The sequence below is a fragment of the Simochromis diagramma genome, unplaced genomic scaffold, assembly GCF_900408965.1.
Source record: "Simochromis diagramma unplaced genomic scaffold, fSimDia1.1 OVJJ01000433.1, whole genome shotgun sequence".
Lineage (NCBI taxonomy): Eukaryota > Metazoa > Chordata > Actinopteri > Cichliformes > Cichlidae > Simochromis > Simochromis diagramma.
Genome location: NW_024387031.1, coordinates 6,735,862 through 6,754,475, shown reverse-complemented (window position 1 = coordinate 6,754,475; position 18,614 = coordinate 6,735,862). Strand labels below are relative to the sequence as shown.

Genomic DNA, 18,614 nt, shown 5'->3' with positions numbered 1-18,614 from the left:
ACAAAACAACAAAGAAAAATGACATCAAGTTGTCTGTAAACCACACAATTTACCTGCCACACGTTCATGTTGAGTCCACAAAAGTCCACTCGTATTATTAGATTTCAATAATTGGAAAAAAATGTAACTATAAAACGATTTTAACTTAAGTGTTTCTCAACCCTGAAAAAACTGTCTTAATATCTCCTGTTGATATAAAGCACGAAATGCTGGAACGCTAATTCATAGTATAAAGACCAAACAGACCTTCATTGAAAATACTACAGTTATTATTGCAGTCATACTCCTGAGGCCGGCGCCACCGTGTGTTCTCACCTTGACGTTGTTCTTTGTGTCGAGACCGTTGATGAAGCCAGACAGAGTGTCCAGGAATCGATCTGCAGCGGCTCCCTGCAGGAAACAGCAGTCACATTTCAAAGTCTTACTTTCCCTTTAAAGAACCAAGGGCTGGTTCTGGATCAGACAGGTGGACTGGCTTTCCTCTGATGAACTTCATTAGACTAAAGATAAATTATTTCTGACCTAAAATATATCCACCATCTCAACTTAGATTCTGATGGTGTAATTGTCTTTTGAGTTCATCAGCCTGTGAGTCGAGCCTGAAGCCGGCGTGTTTTTAGTAAAACGTCTGCTTTGTAATAAACCCGACAGCCTGGAGGAATGTCTGGACAATAAAAGCTGCAATGAGTCAAACATGTTTCTCTCTGACTGACCTTCTGTAACTCAAAGATCTTTCGGACTCTCTCTATGGCGTCGTCGATCTCGTTAGCCGGAGGGAGGACTTGAGTGCTCCTGGCACCCAATGAGAAGCCTCCGTACCTGTAAAAATACCAAAAGAAAACAGCTGAGCACCTACAAATGACCAACAGATGGTGTTTATGATTTCAAAATAAAACCAGACACTGACCTGAATTCATTCACCCAGACTTTGTTCTTCAAGCTGTGAAAACAGAAAAAAACTTTCAGTCTGGCTCTTGTGTTCAGGTGTGTGTGTGAGCAGGTGAGTCCTCTGAGTGTGTGTGTGTGTGTGTGAGCAGGTGAGTCCTCTGAGTGTGTGTGTGTGTGTGTGAGCAGGTGAGTCCTCTGAGTGTGTGTGTGTGTGTGAGCAGGTGAGTCCTCTGAGTGTGTGTGTGTGTGTGAGCAGGTGAGTCCTCTGAGTGTGTGTGTGTGTGTGAGCAGGTGAGTCCTCTGAGTGTGTGTGTGTGTGTGTGAGCAGGTGAGTCCTCTGAGTGTGTGTGTGTGTGTGTGAGCAGGTGAGTCCTCTGAGTGTGTGTGTGTGTGTGTGAGCAGGTGAGTCCTCTGAGTGTGTGTGTGTGTGTGTGTGAGCAGGTGAGTCCTCTGAGTGTGTGTGTGTGTGTGAGCAGGTGAGTCCTCTGAGTGTGTGTGTGTGTGTGTGTGAGCAGGTGAGTCCTCTAAGTGTGTCTTACCTCTTGCCAATGATCTGAGCGTAAGTCTTCACCAGGTAGTCGGAGATGTTTCTCCCAGTGAGGTTCTGTAGGATGTCCGTTTCACTCAGCTTCATCTGAACGACAGGAAGAGTCCCTTTTTATTTAACCACAATTTCACAGGATGCTGCACACAGGTGGGTCAGGCTTAGGTCGGGTAAATCTAAGACTAAAGTTGGGCCAAATGCACAAAAGAAGAGTTTTTTTTTAAAACTATGTTAAAACTAATATTTTAATATTAAGTGTGTTCAGGTGATTCTTTTCAAAGTTTTTCTAAGCTTACAGAAATTCCCCTTCAGAGAGCTCAAAGTGAAAAAGTGGATGATTTGAGTGTTCTAATTCTTCTAGTAATAAATGTTGGGATGCTGTGTAAAATGTAAATACAATCATTTAAAGCGTCTGCATTTAATTCACAAAATAATTTAAAATTAAAAATAATTGCTCGTCTTGAATTTGTTGTAGTAAGATGGCTTTGATAAAGTTATTACAGCTAAAAAAACGATTACACTAAAAACCTATTGTTGGAACATCTGCCAGCTAATGACGTTAATTAGCAAGTTGACTGGGTGTAAAACGAGCATCCCATAGAGGTTGAATGTGTGTGTCCTCCTTTCGTATCTGCCCACCACTCCCCGTGCTCTGACCTCAGGTGGGGGCAGACCTCCGGCTCCAGCCGGGCAGTCTGGCAGCATCTTCTTCTTGCTATCGCAGCTGCACATGCAGGCTGGAGAGGGATCGTCCATGGTCCAGTTTCTGGAGCTAAAGAGTTCCAGGACGCTTTCAGGAACTTCAGGAGTGTACCAGTCCTCATCGCCCATCGTACAGGGTGCCTCTCTACAGGGAGGAGGAGAGGAAGAGACAGAGGGTAGAAAAAAAAATGTAGTGAGGTTTCAGGTGAGTAAAAGCTGATTCACTCACACGTTGATGAAGACTACTTTAAAGTGGAGCAACAGAGAATTTAATGCTCAGGGTGTCGAAGTTTCTTACGGGATCGTGTATCCGTCCATGCAGCGAGTCCCAAATCCCGGAGCGTTCAGCAGCGCATCTAAAAGCTTCTGCATGTTGGCATTTCCAGGAGCATCATCACTGAGAGGACGAAAAACACAACCACAGTCAGATTGCAGGAAATACCTCTGGATAACTCAGTGAGAGTTCAGGGCAGTCGTGTACCTGATGAAGGTCGCTTGTTCCTGGTACATCCATGGCTGCAGCTCCAAACTGGGATAAACTCCAAACGGCGGCACGATGAGACTGAAGACCAGAGCGATGCAGACAAACACGGCCGGAAGGACGATCTGAAACACAGATTTTTTTTCCCCGATGAGCCGCAGCAGGCCGGTTTGATCAGAAAGCAGCAGCGGGTTTTTATCGCTGACGACGGCATACCTGAGCGAAGAAGCCCTTCCTGGAGCGCCGGGCATACAGAAACCGCTTCCACATCAGAGCAACAAACTGCTGCCTCCTCAGAGTCCAGCCTGTCACCTGATATGAGCCTTTACCATCAGTACAGTTCAGCCAGTCGGTTTCTTTGCACTCTGAGAGGAAACGATGTCACATGATCAAATAAGAAAACTTTGAGAGTGCGCAGACAGGATGTTACAAGACAACAAAAGTGAGAAACTTCTCATATTTGCACTCGTTACTTTGTACAGTTGGTGCTTTATTTTGAAATTCCAGTCTTTTGATTTCTTCCCTTGAATTTTGCGCCCCTGGTATTTTATCCCATTGTAACTCTCTGTGAATAAATTTTGCTTTGCTGTGTTTTTTTTGTACCTTGGTCTTCAGAATCATTGCAGTCATCGTTGTCATCATCTGTTAACGGTCTCAAGCAGCTCTGAGGGTCTCCTCCACCGAAAGCATGAGTCCTCCTCCGCCTCTGAACAGGAAGTGTCCCGTCTAAACAAAAAAACTTGGAAATGTGATTTCAGGCTCTTATTTTGATATGTCACAGTCAGACATCACTCCTTCCTCACCTGAGGTCACTTCAGTGTCGACTCCGTTGTCTTCAGCCACTTTCAGGAAAATCTAAAGTGACATAAAACATTAAAACTAATGTCATACTTTTGTTTTCATGCTTCACGGTGATTCACCGAGAAGAATGCTTCACAAATCAGTTTTACTCAAATGTGTCCCACCTCCTCCAGGGTGGTGTCCGACACTCCGTAGCTGGAAATGCCGAGGTCGGAAAGCTTCATGTCCAGGTCTTTGAAGAGCTCCACGAAGGCTCCGTCTTTGGCAGCGCTGTACGGCAGGACGTAGGTCAGCTCGTGTCCCAGGTCCTCCACCAGGCGGGCGTCGGGGACGTGACGCAGGATCAAGGCAGAAACCAGCGACACGTCCGGGGGTACAAAGGGGATATTGCAGATGGATGCTGCTGGGCCATTTTCTGAAGACGGAAACACAAAACAAATCAGATCCACCGGACAGCGAACCAATCAAACGCTCTGTGGGAACAGAGAGCTCACCGATGGTAGCGGCCTCACTTTCATGTTCGCTGCCGAGTCCTGCGTCGCTGCTGCTGACTGAGCCGCACTCCTCCTCCTAAAACACAAATGGTTTTACTTTAAGGTATTGCTACTTCACAGGAATTAATATTGCTAATTAATACTCCAAATGCTAAAGAAAAATACTATAAGGAGACAACTACACGGTAAAGGTAAAATACTGCAAAAATACTTTTCACTAACAGACAAACTGCTGAAAATTAATTAATCATACTGGAATACAGTGTAAAGAAAGACCTATATACTACTGAAAACTGCAGAGCTAAGCATTACTAGTAAATAAATTCTACAGAGACCTTCTTGGTGAAGGAGACTGTGCTGGCCGAGTTCCTGCAGGAGCTGAGTGATGGCTCTGGGTTCTTCTTCACCAGCGTCAGGTAGTAGCCGGTCCCCAGCTGGTTCTTCAGGTACAGAGATGAGCCCACGCAGCACAGCTTCCCGTGGCTGATGATGGCGATGCGGTCGCCGAGGATGTCAGCCTCGTCCATGTGGTGAGTGGACAGGATGATGGTCCGGCCTGAAAGGAGACCCAACGTTAAAAATCCAGTCAAAACGAAGAGAGTAGCTAAAATCTGACCAATCTGGGAGAACCTTACCCTGACGGTACTTCAGCAGCAAGTCCCAGATTCCTCTGCGGGCGTAAGGGTCCACGCCGGCTGTGGGCTCGTCCAGGATTACAACCTTTGACCCCCCGACGAAGGCCAGGGCCACAGACAGCTTCCTCTGCATGCCCCCAGACAGAGTGCTGGTCCTGCAGTTGCGTTTGTGCGGCAGCCCTGTGTCCTGCAGGATCTGCTCGATCTCGCCTTTCACGCGTTCCTCTGGCAGGCCTTTGAGCCGTGCGTAGAACCAGATGTGCTCCTCCACCGTGAGCCTGCAAGAGGTGCCACAACATGAGCAAGGTCACGTAACAATCGAGGTAAAGACGGAGCGAAGACAGCATAAGAAGCATGTTGAGGAAAAGCACTCACATGCTGAAGAGGACGTTGTGCTGTGGACAGACTCCCAGACTCTGCCTAATGGCGCTCAGCTCCGTCCGGATGTCTCTGCCCAGGATGTAGGCAGTGCCAGAGGTAGGTGGGAACAGGCCAGTAAGTATGGACCTGCAGGGAAAAGAGAGGAGGATATTACCTGCACCAGGACCTGTGGCAGAATCTGTATCAGCAGTGTGGTGTGTCTGGCACTCACATGGTGGTGGTTTTTCCGGCTCCGTTGTGTCCCAGGAAGGAGGTGATTTGTCCCTCGTAGAAGCCGAGCGTCAGTCCATCCACCGCCAGCTTCTTACCATGACGGTAAACTTTCACCAGGTTCTCGATGTAGACTCCAGGCTCCAGATGAGCCGGCTCCTCCTCCATGCACACCGCTGCAGACATACAGACACATCTTACTGCACTGTTCAGGAAGTCTCTTTCACATTAAAAGCTCTGTTTAAAAATAAAGAGAACTCAGTTGTTGGTTTTTAGGAGGAAGTTCTGCAGCTTCGCAGCACAGCAATCTCACCTCCGGGGTTTCCTCTCCGATTCAGTGGGAGTTTGTTGGACTTTCCGTCCTTTTCTCCAATCCAATAGGATTTAGTGAAGGGGAAGTACCACGGGCGAGGGATCCCATACTGACCTGAGGAGCAGAACGTGCTTTATGGAGTCTTTGTTGTGTATCAGAGATTTTTCATGGTCAGTGTACAAACAGCCTGTGGACTGATCGATAGTTTGAAGAACTGGGGATGAGCTATTCAAAGGATGTGTTGATTATAACCGTTAATAATGTATAACTAACATTTACTTCTTGTAGCATGCTAAATAATGATGACTGCAGTTCAATAAACACATGAAGAAGAAAAGCTCTCACCTGGAAACACGGCTTCAAGGTACCAGGTCAGGACTCCGTACAGGAAGGAGTCAAAGTACATGATGATGATGGCGGTGCGGAGGCTGAAGTCATCCTCCTCCAGTGGGCTGGACACCAGGTTCTTCCACTGGATACCGACTCCCTGCTCCTCAAACAGGGCGAAGTACTCGCAGCCGAATCCGAACGCCACAGGGGACAGAAGGCTCTGCAGAGCGAGAGGTGGGCATGTGACTCGCCCCATCACATCACAACAACAAAATCGTGAAAAAGATGCGCAGCCTTACAGCGAAGACTTTCGTCCCGAAGCCGATGTACTCTTCCCAGGCGACGCAGAGCACGTATGGCAAGTAGAGGGTGAAGTAGATGATTCCTCCACAGGCGGCGGCGAGGTTGGCACGGGCAAATGCCGTGCTGAGCAGGAAGCACTGCATGATGGTCACCACACCGAAGGACCCCAGGAAGAGGAAGATGACGCCGGGGTCGCTGTAGGGCAGGAGGTTCCCCATCTGCACAGGAACCACGAGAAGAAGAGATGGGACATTATTAATATTGCATTCTTGGAGGTGTGTATGTGTGGATGCTCTGTTTTTCTAATGACACTGTTTTCTATGCATTTTGGTTTTTAGTCGTCACCTTGAGCAGCAACACTAGCAGCCCGGCGCTGATGAGCAGAGGAATCAGGCTGCTGATGAACCAGCTGAACCACAGGATGCCGTTATCCAGACCCATGATCCTCATAGTCTCCTTCAGTCGAGCCTCCTTCTCATACACCACGCTCTTCAGGATGATGGCCACTGAGTACATCCAGGCAAGAGTCATGAAGAGAGGCATGGAGCGGCTCATCACCCGCAGGAAACTGAGACAGAGGACAGGAAGGACGGGGTTACAGACCGAGAGCGGCGAGGAGGGGACCAAACCTGGGAAATGATGTAAATAATCTCACATGTCATCTACGTAACACGGGTACGGCATCTGCTGGATGTAAACTCCCGTCTTCTCTTTGGTGCCCGTCACCGCTCTGATGATGCCTTGCTCAATAACGTCCTGAAGGTACGAGAACCCACCCCAGATGTAACGCATGTCCTCAAACGGGTCAGCACGAGGACCCGGGTCCCAGTATCTGAGAAGGAGGACAGAGTGCAGGAAGTGCTGCTAGTTAAACAGCAGGGTGTGATAAAGAGCTACAGAAGGAACAGTACAAGACTGAAAGAAAGGTAATGCTCAAGCAAAGGAGCCAAGGCCATGACTTTGTCAATTTAGACCTCAAATGCATTATTTTGCATTGTAAGGTCTGTAACTTAAAAGTACATTAAAAAAAATTGTTGTTGTAAAAATGTAATTATTATAAGACAAATGTTAAGTGTTAAAATTTGCTCCAATTAATTTTAAAAAACAAACCTAAAACTCTGGTTTGCAGAGCATCAGCACCGGATAACCTTTCACCCACATACTGTTTATGCTTTCTCTACAGTGTTGCCAGATACAGTTTTTACCTGTAGAAATGAAATGCTTTACATTACGGGGATGTCCTGGCTGTTGCTGACTGAGAGGCGAGTCCTCACACGGACCGTAAACAAACCCACCTATAAACTATTTGTGCTGGCTTTACTGGAGTAAATTCTGGAATTTAGGAATGAGGAACAGGACACTTTTATCTTCCTGTGTGTGTGGCTCCTTACGCGTCTTTGATCTTATTGGTCCGCTCCACGTTGTCGATGTCCATTCTGATCTTGTAGTTGAGTTTGGGAGGTAGCTCTGTGGCGTTGGAAGGGACATCCAGAAACACAATCCCTGCCCAGAACTTCCTGTCTTCCAGTAGCTTCATGGACACGTTCACCATTCTCTCCTCGTTGGAGACCGGCTCCAGTTTGTCCAGGTTCACACACTTAAAATACAGACAGACACAGATCCGGTCATGTGATCTGTGCACACCAACTACAGCCAGTTTCCCTGCATGCTTGGATACTGACCTCCATGAAGTGGGAGATGCTCATGATGGCCTGATCGGTCTCGTTGAACACATCCCTCCAGGTGAGGTAGCTGCCTGGTGGCTGCTGGTTATCTGCCTGCTTGGACAGGAAGTTGGAGATGTCCTCTACGGTCCAGTCCGTGTCAGCAAGCTGAGCGCGGAAGACTCTGGCAGTGATGTTGTTCTTTAGCAGAGTCTGAATGAAAGATAGGAAGGACAGAAGAAAGGAAAAAAAGAAAAGGTATGAGAACATTTTGTCTAAAATAAAGCAGATGAGTTAGAAAGACATCGATGATGAAGAACACGTGAGGTGGTGGGCGGAGCTTGGTTACCCTGATCACGTTCATCTGCTCGCTGTTCTCCATGAAGTCCCAGACTTTGGGTCTGATCTCCTCCCACATCCCCCCCAGCTCCCTGAACACACCGAGCTCCTGGAAGGTCCGATTCACCTAAACACACCACAGACACGAGTCTTTTTACCCTGGGTTACTAGCTAAAGGTGACCAATCAGCTGCAGTCTGGAGCTTTTGCACAGGAAGTGACATCATACCTCGTGGATGATCTTCTGCGTGGCAGGTGTGTGGGGGGTGTACAGGAGCTTCCCTAACAGCAGGGGCTTCAGGGCCTGCCAGATCATCCTGGACATGGGGTTTGAGTCCATGTTCTTCACCAGGCTGTTACAGTACGGAGCTACAACACACACGTGACAGAGGTTACCACATACATGTAGCAGGCGTGTTTCAGGAATCACGATAACACAAAGAAAAATAAATACAGAAGTATCAGAGTCTGGCTTTAAAAGCACCTATTTGAAGTGGACATAACAGTCCAATAGACATAAATGTCCACCTCAGTGTTTTTATTCTTGGACTCGGACATATGTCTGTTCACAGGAGGCTGTTATATAGCAAGAGTTTAGATTCTCTGACATGGGCTGTATTAGCTGAATGTTTGTCTACTGAATACAAAAGCTTCATTGGGGTTGGAAGGTCCGAGGATGACCCCGAGGACTCACTGGAGGAGTTGTCGTAGAGCGACGCCGTCTCGTCCTCGCTGTTGTTGTAGTTTCCGAACAGAGCCTTGTAGTTGCTGTCTTCGTACCAGTTGAGGGATTTGATCTGCAGGCCGCCGCCTTCAGGGTGACCACACACGATCCGGGAGACGGCCTGGTACATGGTGCTGGGCGACGACGTGGCGTTCTGCGTCAGGAAGACTATCTCGTTCCTCAGATCGATCCAGCTCTTCATACTGGCCAACTGTAGACCCAAGACAGAAGATACTGGTCAGACTGGTCGAGGGAGACTCGACTGATAGCTAAAGCTGGATCACGCGACCCTGAACCCTCCCTTAATTTACGCTGCTATATGCTCAAGGAGATGGGAGACTTCCCATCATGCACTGAGCATCCACTTCCCTCTTCAAATTGTTACATTTTGTCTGCACTTGACTGTAGCTTGTGTTTTGCCCTGTCTATCTACACTCTCCTCTCTGTTCCTTCACCCCTCAGATCAAGGCAGATGCTCCTCCCTGACCCAATGTTTGGGTTCTCTCTGTTGTTATGAACCAGCGCTAGATTTACAGAAAAATTCTAAATTAAAATATATAAACATGTAATAAATGAAAAATATCAAAGTTAAGGCTCAAGTGGAAAACAATGCGTAATTAAAAATGAAATAAACTTTAAAAAGAGTCTGAACTCAGGAATTATAGACATTCGCCGAAGGTTAAAAACTGAACATGCTAAAAATGGATCACAGAATGAAGCTGAACTCTCCCCTAGCTAAAAGCTGCTGACAGTAAACTCGTGTCTGGCTGCGCTTCCTGTTGAAGCTCAGACTAATTTTATACATATCATAACAAAAGTGACGTAACAAAGCAAAAGTTCAGATGCAAAGAGCTGATCCAGTTAATGTACAAAAAACAAGGTTTAAGGTCCACATGCTTAATTTGAAGTCTCACAGTTGAAACCAAAATATCTGATAACTCATTAAGCAGTTTGGTTTTCTGCTCACAGATTAATCATTCGGTCATTAAACCACGTCATGATTTATGTGTCTGCTCAGTCTCCAAAAATATCTAATTTAAAGGAGAATAAATCAAACAGATTTACAGATCTGAGCATCAACTTTTGCTTGTTTGACTCAAAATCTTTCCAGTTCTGCTATTTCACCTGTTTTTGGTAATTAGGTCCTTTTAAGCTCACAGATGTTCCCCAGGTGTGTCACAAAATAGGAGCCAGAAAGAACACATTCTTCTGTAACAACGTGATTTTCTTCGAAATGAAAAGGTTCTAATTTGACCGGAACACCACAGGAGTTTTGGTGCCTGCTGGCAGAATCTAAATATGAGCATTAAAAAAGTACCAATAGAGGAAAGGTAAAAGGAGCTTCAGATGTTATTATTTTTATTGCCTCAGGAGGAAGGGACCTCAAAGAGGAAGAGCCGCAGGTTACTTTCGGTCAGCGGCATCAGCAGAAGTGAAACTGCTGCAGCTCCAATCTGAGGAAAAGGGTAGTTATTGTCCCATACATGTCCTCAATATGTCTACAGTTTTGTCCCAGTATTTCTTCAGTTTGTCCCCACCACCTCTTCAATATTTATCCGGATTATCTGCAAAAGTTTGAGTACTATGTGTCGAGTATCTCTAAAGTTTGTTTCCAGTATTTCTACGCTGGGTTTCCCGTTTTTGTCCTCAGCATGTTTATTGTTTCTCTACTGTCCCCAGCCTTTGTTGTCAGTGCTTCTATAGTGTGTCCCCTGGGCTCTGGGAAATTCAGACAGGCATGTTTTACCATTCATGTTAAAGCTGTTCAAGTTATTGTTCAAAGCACTCTTTTATGAACTGATTAAACAAATAAATATATTAACCAGGCAGTAAAATAAGGACTACTTTATTGTCGCCGTATCATCAGATCCCGTACATATCTCCTTTAAACCTAACAGCTGAGACGCTTGAAAGTAGGTCAGGTTTTGACGGCGTGGGCGTGTAAACTACGTGTTTACCTGTATGTGTTTTTCATATGACTGGGATCCTATCAAACAGATGGAGCTCCAGATGTTTGAATAAAGTTATTTTAAACTGGGAGTTTTTCACAGAAAATGTAAAATGGGTTTTGTTCTAATGGTCCCATCACAGCTGAGTGTCTCTTCTTTCTTCATCACATGATTTTTAATGCCGTGCTGGGAAAAACACTTCCTCTCTGACCATGAGAACAAAGCAGAACGAAGGAGATAAGATTGTTAAAGTTATTTAGCTGTTCGGGTTTTTTAAATTAAATGTTGTAATTTCCTGGATTGCCAGTTCAATAATGCCCATCTTAAATCCCTTTTTCACAGGATCACACTCATCCTGTCCCTGACTCAGCGCCTGCACAAACCAAACAAAACACTCTGTCACATGTTTTCACTTTAGCCCACAGAGCGATTGTGTGTACTGTGTGTTTTAAAGTGTGTGATAACCTCGGGGCAAAAAACAACAATCTGGGGAAGTCTAACTGAACTTTACTCTGGTTATCAAACTGTTCACGCCAACCACAGTCTCCCACTCAAACTTTATTTCCAGTCTATTCCCACTGTAATCCCAGGCTGGAGGCTCTGCAGAGCTGCAGATGTGTCGCAAACCACTTTCTGCCGCACAATGCAGCTTTCAGAGCCCCCTCAGTGTCTCTGTGACCTCTAACATGGTCACTAAAGGCTGCATGCAGCCATCTGCGGTCTTCAGCGTCTCAGCAGGACGTAGACGGACGCTGAGTGTTTGCTGTTTGTTCGGACTCGTGCTTTCTCCTCCTGAGGCGGCTGTGAAGTAAAAACCCACTGAGACATTTGAGTCTTTGTTCAGCTGGGAACTCGTCTGTCTCTGCTGCAGGGAAACTGCTTTTATCTGGACACAAAGACTCGCAGAGACACTCGGAGCTGCCAAGTAAACCCAGTGGCCCCTGATGGTGCTGACGTGGCCCGGAAGACTCGATTGGGTGACGCGCATGTCCAGTAAAAAGCTGACTGTGATATTTTGTGCCCTGATCTTTGTTCGTGAGACAAACACCATCATTAAAAGCACATGATGAAAAGACACAAAGAAAAACTGACTGATGATCTTTGCATCAGCCTGAATCAAGCATCAGCCATCAAGGATGAAAAGTTAAGCTAAAGCTCCAGTTCCTCCAATGCCCACCAGAGGCTCCAGCAGTGAGCCAGTCCCCAAAGAGGCCAATTTAAAGCAAAAATAAACCCCTTCAGAGCCTGATACAAAAGGGGAGTGGCCTCTTTGACTGACAGGTGGTTTAAGCTGCTAGCTTATGCTAAGCTAAACCTCAGTGTCTGAACTGGACCTGTGAACCAATAACACGGCTGCTGAGATATTAATCATACTAATAAAGGTCTGAGCTCCTGCTGATGACTTACCTCAACTGCCAGTGAACCCAGACTATCCAGCAGGTTGTCGGTTGCCCTGGCGACCTGTTGGACAGCCTCGGGGTCAGCCCTGACGTCCCTCTGAAAGACACAAAGAGACATTTTCAGTTTCAGCTCAGCCTTGGCTGAAATAAATAATAACCCACTCATCTATCTTCAGTTTAGTCATTTCAGTGCATTTTTATTTTTACATGTTTCACAGTCAGATGAGACAGAGACCTTCCCAGCAGTGTTGAAAGATACTGAGTGATGACATAAGTCATCATACGAACGTTCTCTGGACCCTGTAAACAGACAGATTTAGCACTCGTTCAGCAAACTGAACTCTTTAGGTGTTCTGCACTTCTAGCAGATCACCTGAACTCTGCTCACTGTTGTTTATTTTTGGCTCATATTTGTGACGATTTCACTTCTCTGTCTCTGAGTATCTAACATTTCTTTGCTTTCGTGTTGTCCACTTTTCTCCGAACGTTGTCATTTGTCTGATTTTTAATCAAGTTTTAAAAGTTGCTGTGTCATAACTGGAGATAAATGCACGGCAATAATGGGCATGTGTGGGGGATTTTCCCCTAAAATCTGGCTTTTAAGTCTAGTTCACTCTGTTTAAGATTCCTATAACTGATAACTAGCCAAACACCTATGACTTCTCTGAGACGAGGCTGCTGGATTTTCACGGACTTCGTTCTGTGCTGCTGTGGAAACTCGCACGGTTTCAGCTTCGCAGTCACTCGAAGCGCTCGTAGATTTCTGCACACAAAAGAGGCTGAGGCCTCTTGTGACATATGGCTGCATTGAATCCTTCAAACTCTTTAAAACTGGTCTCCGGGCTACGAAAACTGAGACTGTAAAGAGCCGGGACAGGCCGAGGCACGCCTCCTCCCACACACACACACATTTAATATGCTGAGGACACGCCAGCACACCTTTGCTGTGTCACCTGAGCGGGGGGGGGGGGGGGAAGGAAAAAATGCCTTTGGACTATTCCAGTGTAAAATTCACGTTTTTAGACAAGTTTGTTATTTAAAGTATGTTAGAGGCAGCCTGAAAGACACCCCTGCAGGCAGAACTCTGGGCTAAAAGGTGCTCCGTGTGCCAGTTCAAGTGTTTGACATCTATAAGGATCATTATATCTGAGAAAGTATTTAACAGAAAAGAAGACAAGTCACGATTTGAAATGTGTTCATACAGGATAAGCTGAAACGCTGCAGGAGGTGGTTTCACACTGAGAGAAAAAGTTTCTAAAAGTTTCAGGATGAAAAACCTGCTTTAAATGAGCAAAACATGAATCATATCAGTGGATTAGCAGGGCCGTATTTACCCGGATGGGTTTGAGGAAGTCCAAGTTGTCCAGAAAGTGCTCCTCGGCGTGGTTGAGCCAGGCGGGCGGAGCCTGGCAGATCTTTTCTTGAACCGTCGCCGACACCTGTTTGTCCGAGATAGTCACAAATTCCTCCAGGCTCTGCTTGCCACCCTTCCTGGGACACATGTCCCTCAGGTGGACCCCGAACCCCCCGAGGAGGACCTGAGACAGAAACAGAGGCCAAAGAGGGATTTCTTTATCTTCAGGTTTCGCTTCATATAGTCTGACTTTAATATTCTGAAATTAATTTCAATCATTGTGTTGTTTTCATGTTTTACTGTGTAACATGTACTCCGACATTTCAGTCTTTTATTCCATATACTCTGCAGATTTTCTGCAAGTTAGCAAATTCTATTTCAAGTGTTTAATCATTCACGAACTTTTCCTCCTTATTGTTATTCCACCTCTCCACTTAATTCATATTTGCATTTTTCTTTCCTGTGTTCTGTACACCAGTTCACAATATTCCAGCTTTTATTGCATATTTTTTTTATTTATTTTATTTAGTCTGACACTTTCTTCTTCTTCTTTTACTCCATACTGTGTTGTGTTTCTGTGCATTTTATATTTTTTTAATTTTACCAATATTTTCAGACTTTCATCTGATATCTGTCAACTTTTTATCTTGTATATTGTGGATGGTTTTACTCCACACTGTTAGTTTTCTCATGAATGAAAGTTGGAGTAAAATTCCTCCAGCTGCCCGTATCCATGTAGGGCTCACAGGGGTCAGACTGAGCATGTGCAGAATGCCTCCTCACCTTCTGCAGGTTTATGTCGGCCTCCGTGATCTGCTGGACGCTGTGTTCGGGGAAGGAGGCGTTCCTCAACAGAAAACTCGACAGAGTCTCATTGTCTCGCAGGAAATGCTTCAACTTGAAGCCTGTGGGAGAAAAAACAAAAACAGACAAAACAGAGCAGGTCAGAGAAACCTGACTCCTCCTTCTCCTCCTCCAGTAAATCAGAGGGTTTTGTCTTTTAAATGTGAACGTATTTGTGGCCAAAACAATTGTGTAATTTTTTACAGAGGAGGGGGTGAAGCAGTTCCCCCAGCACATTTTTAAAATGACATCTCTGCTTTCGGTTTGACTAAAATCCGTCCAAGCTGAGAACGAGACAGGCTGATAAAACATTGGTTTCATTCAAGCTTTTAGGCCTCTCAGGTGACACACCACTGACTCGTGATTGGTGCAGGAGAAAGACTAACAGGTAACAGTCAGGCCATTAAACAGAGACATTCCTCTATGTTCTTATGACATTGGTAAGTAAACTGTGAGGAATCCCTGAAAAACAAAATTCCTCAAACACCCCAAAAAACTGCGATGAGAAAAATTCAATTGCACAAAAACACAGATCTGAGATTAAAATAAAGAAAAAAAAAACAAAAAACAGGTGTGACTGTTGGTAACAGAGCCGACTGCTACAGCAATAAAAACCTTTGTTGACAGATATTTGAACTACCAATAATCCCAGACGATTGAGAGGTTTTATGTGTTTGGATTTGGACGGCTGGAGTTTAATGGTCCGTTTACTGTGGTTGGATTTTCTATTTTAATCTGATGTCAGTTTGAATCTGAAAGTCAGATAGAAATCATTTTAGTGAAGGTACAGATGCTATAACTGCGGCCTGAGGAGGCGTTCGGACCATATTTGGGCTTGTCGGGGGCACGTCCGTACCCGAGCGGCTGCGAGTAGGCTTTACGTTCAATTTTTGCTACGTCATCGCTGCTCTTCGTTCGACCTGCGTGCTCACACACGCCTGCAGCTCAAACTTTCCACTCAGCTCCATCACAGCAGCTGGATGCACTTTTGCATGATGCCCCCGCACGCATACATGCCCACCCCTCCCTGCGCCTTTCTTCTTCTTCTGCAGGTTTGAACAGGCAGCTGCAACGAAGGCTGGGAGGAGCTTCTCTTGTCATTCATTTGAAACAAACAGGAAGCTAACGTGTGAAGCTTCTCTGCCTGTGTTGCTTCACTCTTTCAAAATGTGGAGATTTAAGATGACGGATCATCCAAGATTACAGTCGTTGCTGTCCTCCTGCCTCCAGCCTGCTGAACATCAGCAAACCACAGAAATGTATCGATCGATTGGTTTTATTTGCAGCTTTATGGACATCCATGAAGAAACGCTCTAACTGGTAAAATGCGGCTGCTGATCCATCAGCCAGCTTCCATCAGAAACCCTAAAATTCAATAAAAGCATCGTCGAGCTTCCTCAGAAGCTTTTATCCTCCAGCTTAGAACGACGTCACCGTTATTAATCGGCTCCTTCATCACTCTGTTTATCAGCAGGAGAGCATCAAACTGAGGCATATCTTTTTATCCCTCTTCTGCTGCATTTTCCTGTTTCACTTCTTATTTTCCAAGATGTGATCTGTATTTTCATACATCCAATTAATATTTTTACCCTTCTATTCACAGACTTTATAAAACATGGACAAAGCTATTGTGCTGTCACACAATTGTTACCTTAGCTCACTCAAAGTGACTTAACATTAGTAACTTGGCTCGTGCCATGTTGGTTTTTTATATTCATATTTTATTACAGGTTTGTCACAAACGACCATATTTGGACCGGACAGTACAGGTACTTCCGGCTGCTTCCTTATTTTCCCCAGAGGTCGCCATGGATGGATCTGCACATCTGCTTTCCCACAGATTTTACGCCTGATGCCCTTCCTGACGCAAACCTCCCACTTATCTGGGCTTGGGACTGACACTAGGAGTACGCTGGGTTGTGACAGCCCACACAATTTTCTTTACATTTTCTTTTAGTCCAGTTTTGTGTGACAGCTTATTGTTTTCACTAAATGCACTTTGTCTTTGCACTTATCTCACGTAGCACAACTTTATGGTTTACAAGCTTCTGTAAGCCTGGACGATCTACCATTTATCTGTTTAAATTTTCCACTTTTCATTCCATGTTTGCAGACTTCAGCATGTTCAGCTAAAATACAGAGATCATATTTATGATTTATGTGATTTTGTTGCGAAAGAAATTATTTAAAATCAGAAGCCGTCACTCCTCAGCCTCAATCTGATTTCAGTGCCAACCCAGATCAGCTACTCGCTTCACTTCCTGCTCGAGCAGGAGGAACCCTGAACAGATCAAGTTCGGGCAGGACTGCCGTAAAAGCGAGTCTTTTCCGAGGAAGTATCATATGTTCTCTGATCTGTCTCTAATAAATCAATCGATGATTAATTTTCCTGTTTCAGCTCGAAGGCGACAATCATGTGGTGTTCATCTGCGCTCAGATGAGCAGAGGTATAGAGGCCCTTTGGGGACAAAAAGCCGACTGAGTGTTACTACAGTTAGTGTTAGTGATGGGTCAGAGGACAGCTGTCTGACATCAGCAGCTCGCAGTGATGTGATTGGTCAAATGAGAAGCAGTTTCCAGCAGAGAAGCCCGTCTGCTTCAATCACAACTCACCATCATTAAACCACCACACCACCGCGTTCCGCTACGACATTAAAAAACTGGTTCTTGTCTGCCGCTCATCATGTTTGAACTTTTTGATAGTGTTTCAGAAACTAAAGATGTTCAAAGAGTCCTCCACTTTCATGACTTCAAGCTTGCCGGATGGGTTTTAATCCACAGAGGAACTAACAGTCAGCTGCTAAACTGTACAGTAATGGTTATGTGAGATGCCTGCAACGACCCAATCCAGGTTCAGGTCTGATGTGGACCCCCATTAGGGCACTCTGAATTACACGTTTGTACAGCTGCAGGGACACATCTGAACTCAGTGACGCTCTGCGGGACGGCGCCGAGCCGAGCAGCAGAAAACCCAACACGACAGGGCGTCGCGAACATGCACGATACACACTGACCCTGTCAGTCCACCTGCAGGGGAGGGGCCACAGGGCCAGCCAATCAGAATCGGCTCCTGCTGCCACCCTTCTACCCCCCTCAGCAGAGTCAGAAGAGAGTTGTGTTAATATCAGAAAACTGCGTGTGGAGTGACCGCTCGCGATCAGATGACAACCGAAAGACAAAATCCACAACAGAGAGAAAACAACACAAAGTGGAAAAAAATCAAACACGAAGAGGGAACAATTGAATAGAAAGATGCAATAACTGAATACAAAGAAACAAAAACAATCACATAAAAATAAAAAAAGGACACAAAGTGGCAAATAAATAACCCATGGAACCATAGAAAAAAAAAATAACACGAACAGACACAAATCACAAACATGAAGAGGCAAAAACAAGATAAAAAGAAACAAAAACCAATAAGACACAAAACCATAAAAACAAAAGAGAGACAAAAACTACAGAGAGCCAAAAACAACATAAACAGCCAAAAATCAAATACAAAGAGAAGAAAACCAACACGAGACAAAGACAGGACACAAAATGACAAAAAAACCCAAACCCTACAAATAAATAAACCAGAGACAAAAAAAAAACCCCATGTCATACAAAACAAACCAAACCAAAACATAAGACCAAAAACAACAGAACAAAACAACAAACCCAGCATAACGAGGCAAAAAACAACCACAGACAAATAAAAACACCACAAAAACAAAGACAAAAAACACAAAGAGGAAGAAATCAAACAGTAAGAGGCAAAAACTGGATACAAAGAAACAAAATATCATACAGAGACAAAAAGCAACTACAAAAGAGACAAAAACCGACAAAAAGACAACGAATTAAACATGAAGAGACAAAAACCAGGACACAAACACAGACAAACAAAAACAACACAAAGTGACAAAACAAACTATAAAAACCACCAGAAAGAAACAAACAAAGAAAAAACTTTCAGTGTGTTTCGTTGTGCGGTCTTTAGTCTTAACGCCTCGATGTGAACGTTGGAGGTCTTGGCTCATTTGAAGCTTGATAATTAGCTGATAAGCTTTCTATGCTTGCTTTAGATTTAAAACTGACATGAAAATTGTCTGTCAGATGAAAATCTGTTTTATTGGTGCTGAACAAACTGTTAAAGGTCGCTTTCCTGCAGAGAAACATTTGCATTTTCGCAGATCTGTTTCTAAGGCCTCGGGCTATGAAGTTTCCTGAGAACTGCTGAATCCTGGTTGCTGCCCTCTAACCAGGTGAGCTCAC

General features: G+C 44.9%; 1 protein-coding gene across 2 annotated transcripts in view; it reads right to left on the bottom strand.

Annotated features, from left to right (window-relative positions):
* Positions 1–18,614, bottom strand: part of LOC120740670 (phospholipid-transporting ATPase ABCA1-like) — a 39,799-nt gene that overhangs the window by 6,375 nt on the left and 14,810 nt on the right. Inside the window, exons 6-34 of one of the 2 annotated variants that reach the window (XM_040043157.1) lie at positions 14,295–14,416; positions 13,492–13,695; positions 12,165–12,254; positions 8,779–9,019; positions 8,314–8,453; positions 8,096–8,212; positions 7,765–7,959; positions 7,474–7,679; positions 6,738–6,914; positions 6,428–6,650; positions 6,079–6,300; positions 5,795–5,999; positions 5,450–5,563; positions 5,138–5,312; positions 4,921–5,052; positions 4,546–4,823; positions 4,246–4,466; positions 3,911–3,986; positions 3,581–3,831; positions 3,419–3,470; positions 3,219–3,341; positions 2,832–2,980; positions 2,616–2,740; positions 2,433–2,531; positions 2,090–2,279; positions 1,428–1,522; positions 908–940; positions 714–819; positions 316–390 (exon numbers count right to left, since the gene is read on the bottom strand). In XM_040043157.1, the coding sequence (XP_039899091.1) occupies positions 316–390; positions 714–819; positions 908–940; positions 1,428–1,522; positions 2,090–2,279; positions 2,433–2,531; positions 2,616–2,740; positions 2,832–2,980; positions 3,219–3,341; positions 3,419–3,470; positions 3,581–3,831; positions 3,911–3,986; positions 4,246–4,466; positions 4,546–4,823; positions 4,921–5,052; positions 5,138–5,312; positions 5,450–5,563; positions 5,795–5,999; positions 6,079–6,300; positions 6,428–6,650; positions 6,738–6,914; positions 7,474–7,679; positions 7,765–7,959; positions 8,096–8,212; positions 8,314–8,453; positions 8,779–9,019; positions 12,165–12,254; positions 13,492–13,695; positions 14,295–14,416 (4,436 nt within the window). The remainder of the gene's footprint in view (positions 1–315; positions 391–713; positions 820–907; positions 941–1,427; positions 1,523–2,089; positions 2,280–2,432; positions 2,532–2,615; positions 2,741–2,831; positions 2,981–3,218; positions 3,342–3,418; positions 3,471–3,580; positions 3,832–3,910; positions 3,987–4,245; positions 4,467–4,545; positions 4,824–4,920; positions 5,053–5,137; positions 5,313–5,449; positions 5,564–5,794; positions 6,000–6,078; positions 6,301–6,427; positions 6,651–6,737; positions 6,915–7,473; positions 7,680–7,764; positions 7,960–8,095; positions 8,213–8,313; positions 8,454–8,778; positions 9,020–12,164; positions 12,255–13,491; positions 13,696–14,294; positions 14,417–18,614) is intronic. The other variant, XM_040043158.1, reaches the window with a different exon arrangement.